At 40.9% G+C, this 20580-nt stretch overlaps 1 protein-coding gene across 6 annotated transcripts in view; it reads left to right on the top strand.

Annotated features, from left to right (window-relative positions):
* The window catches only part of NALCN (sodium leak channel, non-selective), a 274410-nt gene that overhangs the window by 145204 nt on the left and 108626 nt on the right, over positions 1-20580 (top strand). For all 6 annotated transcript variants that reach the window (XM_067016966.1, XM_059042399.2, XM_067016967.1 and 3 more), the window contains one exon: positions 11762-11899. In XM_067016966.1, coding sequence (XP_066873067.1) covers positions 11762-11899 — 138 coding nt within the window. The remainder of the gene's footprint in view (positions 1-11761; positions 11900-20580) is intronic.

The following is a 20580-nucleotide window of genomic DNA, read 5'->3' as shown; positions in this document are numbered from 1 at the left end:
GCATTGGAAGCGCACAGTCTTAACCACTGGACCGCCAGGGAGGTCCCTCCACTTTTATTCTTATATCCTCATGTTTCTACATCTCTTTGTATTTGCTTGCATGAAAGATATTATCTCCACTTTGTTTCTTATATCCTAATGTTTATACTCCCCTCATCTGCTGCACCCCCGGAAGTTTTCCACAAATTCTGCCTGTTTCCATTCACAGTGAAGACTAAATAGATCGTGTGCCTATTTTGTTGTTGTTTATAATTCAGACAGCATTCTCCACGTGATGGAGCTCTGCGGTGGCCGCACATGAACCAGCGCACGTACTTCCACTTACACCAGAGTTGAGCACGTAAGGACGAACTCAACTTATCCCCTAGTAGAAACATAAGAAGGAGCTCAAGCCAGAAAGTGAAATGTGCTCCAATAGATGTAGTCAGTGGTAAAGCAATATCAAAGATATCCTGGAGTGTATTTTAAAATTTCCGGGAACCTATTATGTGCTATGTATTGTCTTCCAACTGTCGTTTCATTTTAATAAGAGAGGAAGGGATTGCTTCCAGGGAAGGAAGTCTGCAGAGCTTTATGAAGAGCTGTCGTCAGGGGTAAATATGATTCCCCAGGAGGATTGGGGTAACGGCATTAAATGAGAGTATCCTATGTAAGGGAAACAGAGCGAGTAAATCAGAGACGCGGAGAATCACAGTGTGAAAGGAACTGCGGTGTCAGGCTGGAGGCTGACCATTGGGTGTCTTCCGAGGTTGGGCTTGTGACACGCGGGAGCCGTTGAAGATTTTTACTTTCTTTGTTGTTTTTCCTGGAGAATAGCGGAAGAGCTATTTTGACGAAGTTTACACTGAAAAAAATGTTATTTCTCTGAGGAGGTTTTTCATTGAACAAAACTCACCTTTATTGACCAGAGACAAAAATTTACGATCAGCTGCGGAACTTCTGGCATCTCCAGGGCAGTAGGGGAGGTCATTTTTTATTTTATCTGTGTGACCGCTATTGTGTCAAATCTTCCACAGTCTCATAAAGTCAGTCCCATCTGAGGCTTTAAGCCAAATTGTCATCTATGCCTGGACTTGGCCCTGCAAGAGAAACTAGCAATTTGGTTTAAATTTTAAAGTAATGCAACATATAGCTTAATGTAACCACTTCCCTCATAAAACCTGAAAAACTAACTCTATTTCCTTTCTGCTACAGCATCCGAGGTTCTTTGGCTTCCATTTGAATTTATATTTGTGGTGAGTCATCAGTGGCATAGCGATAAAATACTATCCTGTGCTCTTCCTCTTGGAGGATGATTTTAACGCAGCGTGAATCACACAGAAATGGCCACCTCTTTTCCTGTGGCTGGGTGTCGATATCATTTACCACTGAACTTCAGTATTCAAGGAATTATTACATTTCTTGAATAAAGCATCCTTCGATTCCTACCCCTGATCCCAGAAGCATATTCTTTGGGGGAGAACCTTTTTTTGCATCTTGTCGTATTTTGGTAGTTTACTACCAGTCATCTTGTAACTGAAAGTGGGGTCCGGCTGTTTGCAGCTCAGAAGCCATTAAAGAGGCCAGGTTGGTGGAAAGGAAAGTTTGCTTTATTTTGGATGCTGGCAACGGGGGGTGAAGGCGGACTCCTGTGCAAAGGCCGACTGCCCCCACTGACAATCAGGGGGCAAGAGCTTTTATAGGCGGAGGGAGGGGCTGCGCGCAGAAACAGCCCAGGCAGTTCCGACCGTCACCTTGACCTCGGTCACTGGTGGTCTGACCGGCGTCATCTTGATTGTTTTAGGTACGGTTAACCTTCGGTTCCAGGGTCGGTTTGTTCCCATTTCCTTGAGGCCTGTTCTCGGAATTGTGGCAGTTTCTGTCATGGTTACAGCCTGGTCACCGTGTAGTTAACTTCTTCCACCTGATGGGGGGGGTTTCAGTCTCTATACGACAGCTCACAGGATACGGCTCAGAATATTATCTATAGCCCTTAAGGAGGAACTAAATGTCCCTGACTATGCTTGATGACTAAACTATCATTATTTGGTCTCCTTGATTATTTTCCTTTGTTTCTTCATTTTCTCACTTCTCTGATTAAACGTATTCTTTGGCTAAAGTTTTTCCGCAAACAAAAGACAGGCTGAGGACGTGGAGGGGCAGGCACCATAGGGTCCTGCTCCATTTCAATCCTATCTGTAGTTTTCCCACTAGTAGTTTACCATATTACGTAAATATTATTTTACTACTAATCAGTCTACTCCACTGCACCGACTTCAGACACCAGTGAGAGTTGTTAAGGAGGAATGTGTGTGTGTCTCCTTCCGTTAAGATGAGTTTCTGTGAGCATATTTTCACTGAGGAGAAGCTAACTATATTTTAAGTACTTTGTTGAGTCTTGCCTACAAAAAAATACAGTCTATAGTCAGACATTTCGACTGTTCTCTTGTGGTTACGTATAATAAAAACAGAACAACAGTAAATATCTTAGAGGATTATTAGAAAGTTTAAAGGATACAATATATTCAGACTAGTTAACATTGTGCTGACAATGTAACAGGGAATCAACAAGCGGTAGCAGCTAGTGTTTTTCTTAAATAACGTGGAAATCCAACTTCTTAGCATGAAACACTAAATTCCCAGCAGTAATCACATAGCCCAGCATAAAAGGATCCCTCAGTAAATCATTGGGTATTAACGGTACAGAAAGCATTCAGTTTTCTGTATTGCACTGAAAGTTTAAAAATCCACCCCGATTCTGGCTTTGACTATTCTTTTTACTCACCCTTTGCAACTTTCAACAAAAATGCAAAACGTAAAAAATTATAAATAAGATTACTGCTGGAATCTGAAATAGCTTATCATTCACTATTTCACATCTGGGACTAAATGCGGAACCATTTAATGACTAATGTATAGATTCATTCTTTCTCCACTGCTCACCCCTTGGGTACAACTGCCTACGTCTACGGAGGATTCTCTCCAGCCTTCTCGAACATCTTCTCTATGAATCAATGTTAAAACCTTAATGTTCAGGAAACAAGACAGGATAAAAATATATGTGAGTGAGCATGCATGTAGCTGAGTACGTGTGTGTGCAGGTGGGGGCGGGGTGGGGTGTCAGGGAGCTGTACTAGGCAAGTGAAAGTGGATGGGTTGCATCCTGTAATCTTACACTGTGCAGTACCAAAGGGGAAAAACAGTACAGGCAGGGACTAGATATAGAAGGAACCCTGGTAGCTAGTTCACACTTAAGTCTGTAGCATTGTTTTTGTTGTTATTTTAGTTTTCCACGTGCCATTAATTCAGTTCAGAATCTCAGGAATAAGGCAGTGAGCAAAGGTCAAAAATCTCACCTCAATCCAACAGAAATGTACTGGATACGTTTCTGAAAGAAAACCTCTAGAAATCTGACAATAAAGCATGCATAGTTATATGAAGGACCAGAAAGAGAATTCCACTAACAATGTAGGCAAATGTCACACTTCGTGTCTCTTTGGGTAAGCCATGTTGTTTCAGGTTGATTGAAAAAAGGAAGTAAAACCAATTGGTGGATTATGGAAAGGTACAACAAAATAAAGGAAAGGGAATACTATCTTGGAGCATGAGGAAGAATGCACATTTCTGCATTATTCAACTAAATAAATAATAATAGACTTAAATTGCAGGCAATTGAGCAATACACGGAAAGAAATGTTTATTCTATTTTGCCTTAATCCAAAAAGGCTATAGTATATCCAATAAGAATTATACCTAGGTCCAATAAATTTAAGCAGAATTTAAAAGAATTAATCTAAAGGGAAAACAAAATCAAAATTACAGTGGAAGCAAAAACGAACCCTAAAGTTCATCATGAGGATGTCCATGTTTCCTAGAGCAAATATACACCGAAATAGATTAAACAATGATTATGAGGTTAAAACAAACTCGCTTCTAGAGAAGCATAATTATCTCTGATTAAGTCTAGAGAAACATTTCCCCAGAGGTCATTATTATTAATAGTAATAATTACTGGATTTAAGTATTTTTTACATGTGAGGTCCTTATAGCAAGAACTTTTCATAGATAGACATTTATAGAAAGAAAGAGGTACACATATACATACATAGATATCTACATCTATGTAATGGAATCCCCAAAACTACCCTGTTAAGGAAGTATTTTCCCCACATTAGAGATGCTATTTTAAAAAAAGCAGGGATGGGCTTCCCTGGTGGCGCAGTGGTTGGGAGTCCGCCTGCCGATGCAGGGGACACGGGTTCGTGCCCCGATCCGGGAAGATCCCACGTGCCGCGGAGCGGCTGGGCCCGTGAGCCATGGCCGCTGAGCCTGCGCGTCCGGAGCCTGTGCAGCAGTGAGGGGCCCGCGTACCGCAAAAAAAAAAAAAAAAAAAAAAAAGCAGGGAGAAGTATCATCAAAAATCAGTGAGAACCGACAAGAAACTGTAAAAGGCTACAATAATTAAAAGAGTATGATTTAGGGTTAACATACAGATGAATGGGCACACGTATATATATCCATTGAAAAAACATTTGACAAAGGATCACAATGAATGATTGAAAGACTAATTATTAGTAGTAATGTTGGGGATACCAAAGCCCTCTCATACTATGTACCAAAATAACTCCCTGATAAATTAGAGCAAGGATATTTAAAGTGTAAAAATGTAGAAAGCAAAGAAAATACCATCTTTCATCTTAGACTTTTTAGGCCTAGAAGAAGGATACATTTGAATTTTCAAACTAGTCAAAAATAATCACCATAGGTAGTTTTTAAAAACAAAGGGAAATGTGATGGTACAACCATAATTTGTAATACATGTTAGTAAGAACGTCAAATGGACAAGGTTGGTTCGTTAGTTTGGTTTTTGGTTAATGATAATAATGCTCATTGCCAACAGAAAAGCCTCTCACACATTGCAATTTGTGTAACTTTTCTGAGAATCAGTTTTTCATTATGTATCAAGACACTGAAAAGCCTTTTTACTCTTTGATCTAGTAAGTGCATTTCTATAAGTCTACCCCAAGAAAATATCCACAGTGCACACAAAGATCGATCTTCCAAAAAATTGCTCTTTGTAGCATTATTTATCAGTGTGAAAATTTTAAAACAACTTGAATGTCCAATCATAATAGAATGTCTAAGTAAACTTTGAATATGGTGGCATATTTTACAGTTATCAAAACTGTATTTTTACAGAATGATTAATGAGGTTAGTCATGAGTGACATAAGTGGTGATGACCAAAACTCAAGCAAAGAACCCTAAAATGACACTAGGTTTGCAGCTGAATTCAGTTTTGTTTCCAGTACATGTATATCCCTAGGGAAAAATGAACTGGTAGAATTTTCAAATTCTACAACAAATTCTAAAAAATATATACACCCTTGTTTGAATTATAAGTAACTTATTTTATTCTTTATGCCTTTTTGTACTTCCAAATTTTGTACAATGAATGGCTTCTTGGTTTAAAAAAAATGGAAATAGGTAAGTTGGTAGACAGATAGATAGATATAAAAGCTTAATTTATAATTACACATCAGTAAGAAAAATAATTATCTCATTTTTTAAAATATCAAGAACATTAGCTGGTAAAATTTTAAATGAAGGAAAGTATAGATATAGATATAACAGGGATATGCAAATTGTATAAGACTAATTTCAGTTGTATAATAAGACAAATTTTAGTTTATGACTTATAAAATCAGCTTTATTAAATTCAAGTCATTTCAATTAAATATTTATTGGTAAACAACTATCAACTTTATTTTCAAGGCATTAGAGTACTAAATCAGCACTATCAAGATAGAAGCAAGGTTTTGAAATTTGTTTGCAGTAGAAAAGAGCAGACAATATAATTTGCAGTGAAGCTTCTTATTTGTGAACTTAGATTGAAGAGAAATAAGAAATCAAAGCCCATTAAAAGCGAGCAAAATATAGGCAAACTATTTCCAAAGTGTGCGGGTTTTTAGTATGCAAAAATATAAGCATTTCCTGACTGATGCTGCTTTCTATTTGAAGCCAAATAGGAAAACCTTGTTCTTGGGCATAGTTCTACAAGTGGATAGTAAAAAAACACTGGGAAATTTCCTGTATAGACTCGGTGGTATTTTAGTTACAAAAGTTTTCTGAATAAATCCTGTTTTATTTCACAGTAAGACGTACATCTGTGTTCTTAGGAGCACTGTCTCTTTTATATATGTTACGAAATCTCTGCTGCACCCAAAGTAAAATATTAACTTTCATCTGCAATTTTATAGCACATATTTGCCAGTGAAATGCATCATTTCCATTATGAAAATTTAATATGACTGACAGTAGCAAAATCGCTAATTAAGAAATAGGGCATAAATACTTCAAGAAACTTGACAGTCTGTTCTATGAGGAAAATTAATTCAGAAGTCTCCTATTTGCATAAATCTCCAGGTCTCATTTTCACAGCTGTTTGTTCTGTCAGCTAGATGGTTGCATTTCAAAATTATTTTAACATAATCGGTGGGAAGTATACCTTTCAACTAAAAATATCATGCTCTGCAAGAAAGATGGTTGGGGGGAAAATATAAGTTCATTCAGTTTATCTCGATCTTTTTTCCTTAAGATAAATGTTTCTAATATAGGAACTTTAACGTTTAAGTCTTAAATTATTAAAATATTTTTATTATTAAAAGACAGTTTGTAATTTTAGATTCTCATGAAATTGAAAAGGTTGTATCTTTTTCATTTGGAAAAATGGTAACAAGTGAAGCTTATTTTAACCAAGCATAAAAAATACTGGAGATATCTAATTTTTATTAACCAGTCGAGCATAATACAGAGTTTCAGGTATGTACTCAGTACTGTGCTAGACAAAGGAGGTAACAATTTTAAATATGATTTAGACTAGAGCATTGTTTGTTTTAGTAATTTAGATAAGGAAAGGAGATCAGCAATTACTAGATCTTAAGACGTCTTGTTACCTGTAATATCCAAAAGGACAGCAGGAATTTGAAATCAGCAGATTCCAGCCTAGAGACCCAGAAACATCGCTTTGCTACCTGCAAACCTGGGTCAGTCATTTAAGGCTTCTGTACTTCAGTTACCCATCTGCAAAATGTACACAAGATTATTGCTGAAATTACTCTAAATAATGGACAATGAACTGCTTTGGGGGCTGCAAAGCACTGTATAATATTTTTTTTTTTTTTTTTTTTTGCGGTACGCGGGCCTCTCACTGTTGTGGCCTCTCCCGTTGCGGAGCACAGGCTCCGGACGCGCAGGCCTAGCGGCCATGGCTCACGGGCTTAGTTGCTCCGCGGCATGTGGGATCTTCCCGGACCAGGGCACGAACCCGTGTCTCCTGCATCGGCAGGCGGATTCTCAACCACTGCGCCACCAGGGAAGCCCAGCACTGTATAAATGACAGTCATGGCTCAGTGTCTCTTCTCATGTTCTTAAATCTTAACCCTGAAAGAATCCTAGGAGACTGTACAAACCTATGGTTTGGTCTACGTGGTCATTTATGGTGTTATATGTAGAAGTTAACCCAAGCACGGCCATTTATAAGCAAAGAGATGATCAGGTATACCTACATTCACTTTCATAACTAGGAAAAGATTCACTAGTTTTTGCAAATGAGCTTCTACCATCTTTCCTTTTACTCTTGAAATTATATTTAAGTGTAGACTCTACTTAAAGTAATTTGCTGCTGGAATAGGCATAACATTTTGATTTCTGCTTTGCTTCTAATTACATTCAAGCTCATTTTGACATTTAAGGCCAATTACATTAGTCTAGATTCAGCAAGACTTTTTCACAGTAGTCTAAAATTTGACCAGTAAACAGGCTTTTCTCCCCTCTCTCTCTTTTTACTCATTTAAATGGAATGCTTGGTAACAAGCATATTTTAGGAATTATAAAAGCAAAATAAATAATGTGGGTTCATTTTGAAAAAAAGATAAAAGCAAAGAACTGCTCAGTCTTTCTTGCCAACATAAAAGGCAGTCACAGAATTAATTGAAACCACCACTTTCAACTTTATTTCTTTCTAAATCACAAGGAATAAGGCACAATCATTTTACAGAGAAATTAATATTTTGATGTTTCACTTCTGTTAACAACAAGGGTAGTGGATTTCAACAGATCTCAAATTTCAAAAGAGTTCATATGTGGAGAGAGATAGCTCCAAAAACTTTGTCACGTAGAAGTCACTAGTAACTAAACTCTTCAGAATTCTCCAGGCCCTACAACAAGTTTCAGTCAGTCTTCCATTGCGTTTTAAGATCCCAGTGGATGTGATGGCTTAGGGCACATACAGCTCGTATTCTTTTCAGCCCCTACTTTTTCAGTCCACTGGCTAACACCACGATTTTTACTGTTTATTCAGTAAATTCTCTTATCCTTGACAGCACTCACTAAAAGTCAATTTATAGTATCTATTAGTATCAAAACATTTCGTGTAACCTTATTCTATAGTTTTTATAGTGTAAGTATAGTCGAGGAAAATAGTCTAGAAAGTATATTGTATAAAGACAAAGTTTTCCAATTGACTGCCAGTACCAATTGAGAGCATAGAACAGTGGACACCTATAGCTAGAAGATATCTTAGGAATCACTTAGTTCAAAGATGAAATAAAATGATGCCATAAAAAGCACCGTCACACTTTCATGTATCTAAAGGAAATATCTTCTTAAAAATATAATTTATCATTTATTATTTTGAGCTTTACAAAAATGGAATCACACTGTATATGATGTAAAAAGTTCAAGTCGTAAGAACGATACTAGAATTCTGAAATTTTAGCTAGTGTAATTGAAGTTGTTTTTCCTTGGGACAGATTTTTTTTTTTTTTTTTGCGGTACGCGGGCCTCTCACTGCTGTGGCCTCTCCCGTTGCGGAGCACAGGCTCCGGACGCGCAGGCTCAGCGGCCACGGCTCACGGGCCCAGCCGCTCCGCGGCATGTGGGATCCTCCCGGACCGGGGCACGAACCCGCGTCCCCCGCATCGGCAGGTGGACTCTCAATCGCTGCGCCACCAGGGAAGCCCTGGGACAGATTTTTAAATCACTATTTAAAATATTATTTGGGAATTCCCTGGTGGTCCAGTGGTTAGGGCTCCAGGCTTCCACTACAGGGGCCATGGCTTCTATTCCTGGTCAGGGAACTAGATCCCACAAGCCACACAGCACAGCCAAAAAAACCAAAAAACAACTATCATCTGTTTAGCCCTTTCATGTTTATAATAAAGTATTCACACATGTTTTATTTTGATTCTTAAAACAGTCTTCAGGGAGCAATAATGTGATGGCACATTTGAGAGAGATTGGTGTCAGGCTGGCCTCGTGCTCTACCCAGAGCCGCTAAGCCAGTCAGCGATCTAACCCCGGACTCAGGCCCTGGGACAGCGAGCTGAACACTTGGTCCTTGATGTCCCCGCCCTACAGCTCACAGGGGGCCGTGGGCTTCCTCCTCAGCTCAGTCTCAGCCTCTATGTTAAACTCTGCTCTCCTTTGGCCCCGCCTTCTGGGAAGGGCACCTCTTGAGAGAGAAGGCAGAGATGCGGCCGGTGAGGTTAGACCAGATGAGAGGCTTTGAATGGCTGAGGCTTGCTGGGCAGTGTTGAGGTCTCTCTGGAGGCCAGGGTGGAAGGGAGCCCATCTCCATATGGAACCAGTGGAGGGGCTGGAGAGGTGCAGACATGAGGAGTCAGATTCACCTAGGAGTTGGCACGTTTCCTGAGAGTTTGGCAAAAAAGGAAGATGGAGTTTGGAGAACTGAGAAGAGTGTGTTCGAATTGATAGGCCATGAAATTCCATCTAAACCAGATAAGGAGAAATTTGAAGTAAAGAAATGGCTATTGCCAATGGCTTTAACATTACAGCACTATGGTTTTACTCCACATTTCAAATCCACAGTATTTGTATTTATGGACACCTTAGTTTAGCCACGGTAAGTGGTGACTCTTAGAGCTTTTATTTACTGTAGGTTTTTAAATACACGTAATGTCATTTTTATTGGTTTTTCCCAACCCCTAATTCTCCATAAGACCTTGATCTTGTTGGTCATGATTTTGCCAACCAGTGTACTTTTTAGAAATTTAACTCCAACATTAGGTAGGTCCAAAATTTGCTGTGTATTGATGTCATTTTAAGTATTGTTAGAACTTTGAATAGTTGAATAAGTTTTCAATGAAACTAGACAGTGAAATACTAAAGGATTGTGAGATCAGTGGGTTTTTCAGAAGATAAGACTCCTATACATTTTATTCCTATTTGAATAGGAAAAAAAGAAGCAAGGAGATTGAGTAGGTGAATAATTAAGGCAATTAAAACTGAAGGAGGTGTCACTTTTGTATTCAGTGAATACCGTCAATGCAAATCTTCTATTTTACAGCTGACTGGTAGTAAGACACAGCAGGGACACCCTGAATAAAAAGGTCGAGCTACTATATAAGTTATCAAATGCATTTCATTTTGAAGGCAAATCTTTTGTAGAGAAAGAGTTCTGGAAACCAGCTAAAGATAGATAAGATAGATGCAAATTATATTGTAAAATGAAAGTTAACCTGAGCTGTATTCTTCACCACACTTAAAAAACTTTAATGTCTATATTTTTAAAGTAAATATATGTTTTACATGTGTTTTAATACACAGTAAAAAACATACATTACAGGGGCTTCCCTGGGGCTTCCCTGGTGGCGCAGTGGTTGAGAGTCCGCCTGCCAATGAGGGGGCCGCGGGTTCGTGCCCTGGTCCGGGAAGATCCCACATGCCGCGGAACGGCTGGGCCCTTGAGCCATGGCCGCTGAGCCAGCGCGTCCGGAGCCTGTGCTCCGCAACGGGAGAGGCCACAGCAGTGAGAGGCCCGCGTACCGCAAAAAAAAAAAAAAATACATTAAGTATAAAGTACTTTTTATGTCCACCAAAAACCCGTACACGAATGTTCGTAGGAGCACTCTTTATAATAGCCAAAAAGTGGAAACAACCCAAATATCCATAAACTGATGAGTAGATAAAATGCGGCAGATCCATCTAATGAAACATAATTTGGCAATAAAAGGGCACGAAGTGCCGATACAGACTGCAGCATGGATGAACCCTGACCTCATATTATGTGACGCCATTTGTAGAACATGTTCACAGCAGACAGACCCGTGGGGCCAGAAAGCATGTTACTGGTTGCTGAAGGCTGCAGGACGGAGGGGTGGGGAGTGACCGCTGTGGGTGCACAGTTTGGGGGGTGATGAAAAAGTTCGTAGGTAGCAGCGATGTTGCACCACTGTGAAAAAACAAAACCACTGAATTGTCTACTTCAAAAGGCGAATTTTATGGTATATAAACCATATCTCAACAAAGCTGTTACTTTGGAAAGTTCATAAAAAGGAATATTTACCCCCTTCCCTCGTTCCTCAGTCCTTCCCATTCCAGTCCTCAGAGTTCCAAGTTTATTGTATAGGCTTTCAAGCATTTTTATGCACACAAAACGTATCTAGATACGTATATTACAAATAGAATCATCCTGCATATTCTGTGCTCTCTATGTGAACGAAAACCTAGGTGTTTACTCTTTTTTTATTTTATTTTATTTTTTTTTTCCGGTACGCGGGCCACTTACCGTTGTGGCCTCTCCCGTTGCGGAGCACAGGCTCCGGACGCGTTCTTGCCCTTTCCTACCTGTTGAATGAAGGCTGTTCTTTCCCTGCTGAATCAATAATACTGAAATCAAAGTCCTCAACACCATATACTAATTCTAAGTTGCATGTAAGCCCAAGGCTAGTGTTTAATACTTCCATTCTTTTCCTCTGTAGGCATTTATGTCCATGTTCCAGATCCTTACCCAGGAAGGATGGGTTGACGTCATGGACCAAACGCTAAATGCCGTGGGACACATGTGGGCACCAGTGGTCGCCATCTATTTCATTCTGTATCACCTCTTCGCCACTCTGGTGAGTTCAGCCTTTCTCTTCAGTTATGTCTTACAATTCATAATGCGATGAACACCAACGGATTTTGGGCCTATTGTCAGTTTCAGAATCAGAACCAGAGAAAAAAGGTAGAGCAGTCCCATTGGATGAGGCCCCTTCCATTCTAAATGTATATGTGAATCAAAGAACTACTTGAGGACTGAGATTTTATATCTAAGTAAGAAGTTGTCTCCATCAAGGTCAAGTGTTTTACATGAGGGAAAACAAGATAAAACAAAATGGAAATCCCACATCCATGTACTGACTTGTCCATCTCTAAGCATTCACACCCTCAGCGATCTAAGGATCAAACCAAAACTGCATTATTATTTTTTTTTTTATCATATAGAGACACTCTCTTCAGTCTCACTGCATCCTCTTCACAGCTGTAATGAAACTGAAAACAGAAGCTGGAGACCTCAGGGTGCAGCCAGTTAATTAGAAACTAGCTCAGTGTTAACTATACTTTGTATGACTAAAAGAAACACACGGAGAAAAATAAAACACGTGGCTGCGAATATTGTAAAAAGCGTGATAAAAACTGAATACCAAAATCCAGGAAAAGTAAAGTCCGCAGGCTTTATTTCTACAGCTTGTGAGCTAAGAATGGTTTGTGCATTTTATTTTTTTTTAATTTATTTTTATTTATTTTTGGCTGTGTTGGGTCTTCATCGCGGTGTCTACTCTTGTTGCGGAGCACGGGCTCTAGGCGCACGGGCTTCAGTAGTTGTGGCGCGTGGGCTCAGTAGTGGTGGTTCAGAGGCTCTGGAGCACAGGCTCAGTAGTTGTGGCACATGGGCTTAGTTGTTCCGCGGCATGTGGGGTCTTCCCAGACCAGGGCTCGAACCCGTGTCCCCTGCATTGGCAGGCAGATTCTTAACCTCTGCGCCACCAGGGAAGCCCAGTTTGTGCATTTAAAATGGTTGTGTAGGTCCATACGCAATATCCTCAGTGTTGCCTCTTGGCCCTCAAGGCCTAATGTATTTGCTATCTGGAACTTTAATTTGCAGACCCCCATTCTACAGGCAAACTGCACTAATTTACAGTCCCACATACAATGGTTGAGAATTCCTGTGTTCTTACATTCTCATGTATACTGGATATTGTTAGACTTTTAAGATTTTGACAGTCTTGTGAGTTGAATAGTGATATCTCTTTGCCTTAACTTGCATTTTGGGGGTTTCCATGGTTATTAATAAGGGAGCACCTCTTAGTATGTTTATTGGCTATCTTCTTTGTGACTCACCCAATCGTGTGCTTTCTCTCTTTCCCTAAAAGCTAGTTTGTCTTTCTTAAATTTGTTGTTGGAGTGCTACATAGATTCTGGATATTATCCATTAACTACTATATATGTCGCAAATATCCTCTCTCAGGTAATATTTTGTTATTCCAATTTGTCTGTGATGGCTTTTGACATTATATTTTGATGTGGTCAGAACTGTCAGTTTTTCACTTACGGTCAACATTTAATTGGGACTCATGTTTAAGAAATTCTTTCCCACCCTGAAGTAACAAAAATATTCTCCCCTATCTTCTTATAATTATTTTAAATTTTTGCATTCATCTTTAGATCTTTAACCCATCTCAACTTACTGTTTATACATAGTATAAGTTGGATGAGATGCATTATTTAAACAAAACAAATCAATTTTTCTCATCCAGCTTTATGTGACATTTTTAAAACTATGAGATGTGTAGTTGGTTTCATCTACAGCAAAAAGGTCAATTCAGATTTTCTAATTTATAAATAATTTACTTAAATGAGAAGTAATTAATTCCGTGAAAGAAAACACTGTAACTAAATTTTCAAAACTGAAAGTGTTACTTCTGGACTCTACCCAAAAAGTCTAGGGACTGAAGTCACTTCCCCAGGTCACTGGAGATTTTGCTTAAACATTATCGACAGTTGCTTTATCGTCCTGTATGTCCTCAGACTGTCCGTCACTGTCATGACCTCTATCAAGTTAGCCCAATTCGATTCAGCACAGTTTTACTGAGTCTCAACTACTCTGTATAAGTACTAACCTATGTATAAGTACTAACCTACATTCTGGCCATAGTGGGAAAGGGATTAATCTCTGTCCTCTCTGAGCCTAAACTGGTACAGAAGTTGGACTAGTAAACGCAAACCAACCACAGATAAAAGCCGTGATTCAAGACCTAATAGTACAAGTGCTGAGGCATGAGGGCACGCTGTTGCTTGCTGTGTGATCGATGCACGTGATAAACATTTGCTTCCCAATCATTCCAGGTCAACCTGATCTGAAATTCTTAAAATATTGTGGCAGCAAAACAGCTGGAGATGGTTTGTGGACCAACATACAAACGTGTGTGGAGGTGATAAGCCTGTGTTACATATACATTGCATAACCTTCCAAACTGAACATTTATAAGTTAAAATCTCTATTCCATAAGTCTGTCTTTAGGCTTGGATTTAGCTTAAAAAGAGCATTTTTTTTCTTTTTTTTTGCGGTACGTGGCCTCTCCCGTTGCGGAGCACAGGCTCCGGACGCGCAGGCTCAGCGGCCATGGCTCACGGGCCCAGCCGCTCCGCGCCACGTGGGATCTTCCCGGACCGGGGCACGAACCCGCGTCCCCTGCATCGGCAGGCGGACTCTCAACCACTGCGCCACCAGGGAAGCCCCCATTTTTGTTAAATGTATGAGTTTTTAATTTTTTTTGTAAAATACTACAAAGCATTTTAACCCAAATTGGAAAAAATTTTTTTAAGTCCACATTAATATACAAGCTCTGATTTGATTTTCATCCACGCTGGCCGGTGGTGCCACCCAGCCCGGGGAACCCCTGATTTCGTCTTTTCAGGGACAAACAGGCATGTGCCACGCAGAAAAGAAAAAAACAATGTTTGGCTGCAGTTTGTTCTGGAATAAGAAACAGCAGGCCATTCCATCGCCCCCTGGGGCCACCAATTTGTCAGCCCACAGTGAAAATCAGGCATAAGTGTATAGCAAATGCATATTTATAACCATTACCTACTGTTCCTGTAAAATGTCTCTCTCATTCGCCAGGTATATATTCCGTATTTCTGGCCCGACTGATTGCAGTTTTGCCAAATGCTTATGAGATCCATCTTTTCCCCCACTTTTGCCAGTGATTTGGGGATAAGAACGATAAAGACAAGCAGCTGAAAGACTCTTTTTTTTTTTTTTTTTTTCAGTGTTTTCCCCTTTATTATTGTTTCAAAGGAAAAGCCCTGTGATGGGAATACTGAAAGAGAGAAAATGTAATTAAGCATTCATTGTGTATAGTCTTTTTGTTACCTTTGAAGTACTTACATTAACACAGCAATCTCTTGATTTTGCTTCTGTAGCAGCAGCTTTCAGAAAATAGTGGTATTTTGCCGACAGAAATGGGCCTTCCAGAGTGTAAATTAAATAACTTGATTTTATAGAATTCATTTAAAAGTGCATCTGTGGTGAGCATTTCCCATTTTACATTGCTCTGATTACACTTGACATTTTGTTGACCTATATGAAAAATGAAATGGTTTCCGACTACAGCCTACAAGACAGCTTAGGAGAGTGTGATTATAAGTGGTAAAAAGGAAAAGAAAACCACAAGATGATGAGGTGTTGAGCAGATTCCTGCTGTGCTTCTACTGTACCCCTGAAAAGAATGTTAAAAGTAGAAATTATTGATAAAGTTCACAGTAGAGAAAGAAATAAGGTTAAAGGTGACATTTCAGTTAAAGGGCTCTCTTTAAGCTATATAAAAAGGAAAAGAAAATAATAAGAGGAAACTTGAGAAAAGAAATGGAAATGAAAAAGGAAGGATGGATAGGCTGGGTGCAGGGCTATATGCAGAGTTGGAGAGAATGCAGAACAGGATTGGAAGCTACAGAGATAGAAATTCTCAATCAGGAAGACCCATGCTAAGGCGGTGATGCCGCCCTCTTGAGAAAATGCACCATAACTTTCAGCAGCCTGAATCATGCTAACCTAGCCTCTCCCTTCAGCAGAGAGAATGAGAGCCCCTGTGTGTTGCACAGCGGGGTTGTGTCGCAACAAAACTGGAGGGAATGATGATGCTGGAGGACACACCGCTTCAGTCGTTTATTGAATTTCATTGAAATGCATTATGGTTAAATGGAAGGAAACCAAGTTAATTATCTGTGGTTAGAGGTATCAGACTTAAACATAGCAAATACGTTAGCCCAGGTGAATCTGGCTTTTTCAGGAGAGAGAGGAGGAGTTAGAGGAGAAGAGAGGTCGTGAGGAATCACAATGGCTGAACGCCTCCTACCACATGCGGCGGGAGCCATATTGAACCTGGAGACATTGGTTTTGAAACCCGCTAGGCTGGAAGGTCAGCGCCCCACCAAGCAGTAACTACCCCATTCATAGAAATTCTAGGAAGGAGACTTGCCAGGCTTGCAGAGACCTGATTTTCCACACCAAATGCATTGTCAATGCCAAAAATATCTTGAGAATGGGTGTTGTAATCTGAGAAAAATAAAGAATTAGGTACCTGGACTATTTGAATAGATATTCTTGACTTTTTCAATGAAATCGGTGATTCATAATGTATCAATGTTGATCACAAAATAAGGAAGTGGATGTATCACATCCATTGTATATTGCATGATAGAGCAAATACGTGTGTTGCATATTAATATAATGCAGTGTTATAGATCTGTTAAAAGTGGCGAGTAGCCAGTGCATGAAAATATAAATATGAATTTCTTGTTTTAAAGCATTGCACACACTAAATACCACTGTGTTGAGAGTATATGTGTGCTTTATTTAACAAAGCTCAAGAGGAAATGAAAGGATATATCATTAGCCATGTTTCCCCTGAAATTACATCTTTAAGAAAAAAATAGTGATTTAGAATTCCATGCCCCATTATAAATTTAAATATTATATAAATTATGAAAGATAAACAATGCACACAACAGGTTGACTGTGTAATTTAGAACCAGCAAAGCGTGAAGGTAAAAAGGTTTCATGCAAATGATGAAGCTCTTGTGATTCAATGTGACAAATCCCTGTAAAAATTCTTTTGTTATGTCAGTAGCATTTAATATAAAACTGTGAACCTCATTTAATGGCTATGAAAAGCCTTTTGGCACAGTACGGATGGTACTGGTAGTAGGCAGACATTGGCTGAAAATAAGACTCAGACGTCAACGTAACGGGTTCAGGTTAACGAGCATCACCTCGGCTTTCTATAAAAACAGAACAAACATCAGCAACAACAAAAAGCAACACCGAGAGGATTGAGGAATAGTTCTTGCTTTCAGAATTAGGATCTGTCCCCCACTCCCATTAATTTTGGGGTTGGGGGGAGAAATGGCTGACACCCAGGTCAGCCTGCAAGCTCAAGTCCAAGTCCGCACAGCACTCGGTTTGTAGGAAAATATTGTCTCACTGACAATGTAAATTAAATATGATGGAAACCAAGCTGCCACCGTCCCTTCACTTCTGTTTCTTTATCACGGTGGTTATTGCCACCTTATGAGAGTCGGAGAAAAAAACTACGAAGTAATTCTCACCTCCTGGCAGAGTCAGCTGCAGACCTAGCCTCTCCGGCATCTTCTCTTTCCACTCCAGAGAGACAACATCAAAGCCAGACCCCAAGTGCCAAGTCCTCACCTTAGCACAGGGCCCTACTCGTCAGGAACACGGCGACAAGGATCCATAAACGTCGTGTGCACACAGAGTTTCAAGGACACTCGAACTCCACACACATTTTTAAATACGGTTTCTGTTTTTGCCATCACGTCTTCACATTTACTAAGCAGGAAAGACTGAACATTCAGGCAGTGAATGAACCTAGGTTTAATGTAGTTTAAAGCAAACTTTAAACTTTCTCATATATTGTGCTTAAATTTGTTACCAAAACCCACCCCAAGAGCTTGTCTCAACGCTGTTAGCGAGGGGCTTTCTACCTGCAAAGCCCCTTCAGCGAAGCCAAAGTGTTTCCTTTTTGAGTCTTGCCTTCTCTCTACCGTGAAAATCAAACTCTTATCTCCATGAAAAAGAGAATGTGCAGCTAGACTCTCCCGCCTGTTTCTCTGTCCTCTGCCCTGAAGGGTAGCTTTTTCCTTTTTCCTCCAAAAAGGAGGTATAAAGTGTACCGTTTTTTAAATTAAGGTGACAAAACAGTACACATTTAATAACTTTTGTCCAACGGCACTTAACAGTATCCCATTACTATTTCAATGAGCCAGCTTCAAATAACTGCATTACCTGCATAAAAATCCAGAACATCTGAAAGGAAAATTTTAACAGAGAAGAAAAGAATGCCATCACTCTGTGATTATTACAGCCTCCCTCTCACACCTCCCGACCTCCCTTGGTGGCATTTGGGCACACTGCCAGCCCCCAGGCCTACCTCTCAGTCTCCCCCGGCCCCTATCCAGGCACCCATGCTCTGGCCATACTCACCAGCTCACCAGGTCCCCAGTTAGCCCCCTACTCTCAAAGCCCTGTCTTCCCTCATGCCACCTGGAAAGACTTTCTCGCAGTTCCCTTCCTGCCAGAATCCTCCTTCTCCTTGGCATCTTGCTATCCTGGTAGCACGTGGCTGGACTCACGATCGGCCCCTCGTGACCTTAAATGAGCAGCGTGCAGAAGAGGCACCTAGGCGCGTTGGCCCAGATCGGCTCTGAGAAATCGGAGGGCTCAGATGGCGCAGAACCGAACCTGGGGTACTCCGGTTGTCAGTCTTCTCACACGTGTGCCCCCGCTCCAAGCCCCTGCTCCCATCTTCCTTCAGATCCCCGCCTTCTCCGAGGAGATAAGAACAGTTTCTGGGGATGAAGCACGCGGGAGGCGGAAGGGCCCAGAGGGAGACAGGGAGGCGGTGTGTTTCGACGATGGTGGCACGTCACACCCAGGGCAACAGCAGTATGGGTACCATCCCGGGCGTGTTGGCAACCAAGACCTGCAACCACTTCTTGTCTGAACTTGACGGGGAGAGGGCCTTGCTAGGGGCCGACACAGACGAGGGGCGGCCCGCAGAGAGCTGTGTAGCTGCCTGAGAGGTCTAGGTAGAGACAGTCTGAAAGATTCCCCGCCAAGAGCCAGTCTCCCTTAGCCTCCACCTGGAATGGCAGGACTTCCAAACTCCCTCGAGAGTTGAGAGCCTCGGAGTACGAAGAACACGACTGCTGGAACAAGGGCCCAAACTAGAGACCAGATAGAGAGCAGAGGGGGTGAATGGGCGCCCCCACAAAAGTATACCCATGTCCTAACTCCCAGGCTTGTGAAAATGTGACCTTATTTGGAAAAATGGTCATTTCAGATGCAATTAAGTTACGGATCTTGAGATGAGATTAATCTGGATTATCCAGTTAAGCCTCAAGTCCAATAACAAGTGTCCTTATAAGAGAAGGATGAGGACAGGACGCAGGGAGCATTAGGAAAAGGCCATGTGAGGACAGAGACAGAGATTGGAGCGATGCTGCCACAAGCCAAGGAACGCCTGGGGCCACTAGATGCCGGAAGAGGCGAGAAAGGATCCTCCCCTAGAGCCTTTGGAGGGACTGTGATCCTGCCGGCAGCTCGATTTTGGACTTCTGGCCTCCAGAACTGTCATAGAATCCCTTTCTGTTGTTTTAAGTCACAAAGCTCGTGCAATTTGTTGCAGCAGCCCTAGGAAACTAAAACGAGGGGTGTCACTGAGAACCAGAGATCTTAGCGGGAGCTGCAGGAACTGAGGTGGTGATCAGTTCAGCAGAGAGAAAACCCAGCGTCCCCCAAATAAGCGCCATCACTGCCCCTGGTGGGGGACAGAGGACCAGTCACATGGCCACAGTGGACCAGAGGCCAGTGACAATCACATCTTTGACTTTAAACCAGACCTACAAAGAAAAGGAGCGTTTATTCAAACGTAACTGAGTTTTAAAGGACAAAACTGGATTCATGTAACAAGATTCGGTTTTCAGCCATCAACACAAATGGAGGGCTTATGGGCTAAATTCAACTGATATGTAAAAATATGAAGAAAACTGTTCTAGTGTCGCATATCTAAGTTTACGTCTGTGTATTTTCATATAGGCTATACCACACACCAGGGTTCTTGCAGGAGGATTAAATGAAAAAATACTATAGCTGCAATTTGTCAAGCTATTATTATTATAGCCATTATATTTTACAAATGAGAGCACAGAAATTCGCAGTGGGCTAACGGTTGCCACGTAGCTGGTGACTGTCAGAGCCTATTTGCCGGCCAAGGTCTCCAGCCACGTTCCACCAGGCTGCCAACCCACGTCTGCTTAATTTGATGGTGAGCTTCGTAGTGGTGAGCACGGTATTGCATTTATGTTCCTGACCAGGCAGTGTCTGACACGGCGACACAGTCCAATTTAATCGAATAGCATAACCTTGCTGTGGTTAAGGAGCCTGCCATCTGTCTGGTGCTGGGAAAATAATTAAAAATAAAATCTCCTGACAATCCAGAAAACCTCCACCAAGGTAGACAAGAAAGAAAACAGGTTTATTATTGAATAGCACTAAACCGGACTGTGATGGCATCACGGGCAATCCACCAAAGTGACCACAAAGACAGAGAGCCGCGTCACCCTTTGCCACACACCCCCACATCACATCCATTCTCTCAGGATGAAAACAGCTAGTCCTCAGGCCAGAAGACTCGACGGCATCCTTTGTGAAATGCAATTCCCCCTAAATTCACCT

Source organism: Kogia breviceps, chromosome 16 (genome assembly GCF_026419965.1).
Source record: "Kogia breviceps isolate mKogBre1 chromosome 16, mKogBre1 haplotype 1, whole genome shotgun sequence".
Lineage (NCBI taxonomy): Eukaryota > Metazoa > Chordata > Mammalia > Artiodactyla > Physeteridae > Kogia > Kogia breviceps.
This window is presented reverse-complemented; position numbering and strand designations above follow the sequence as displayed.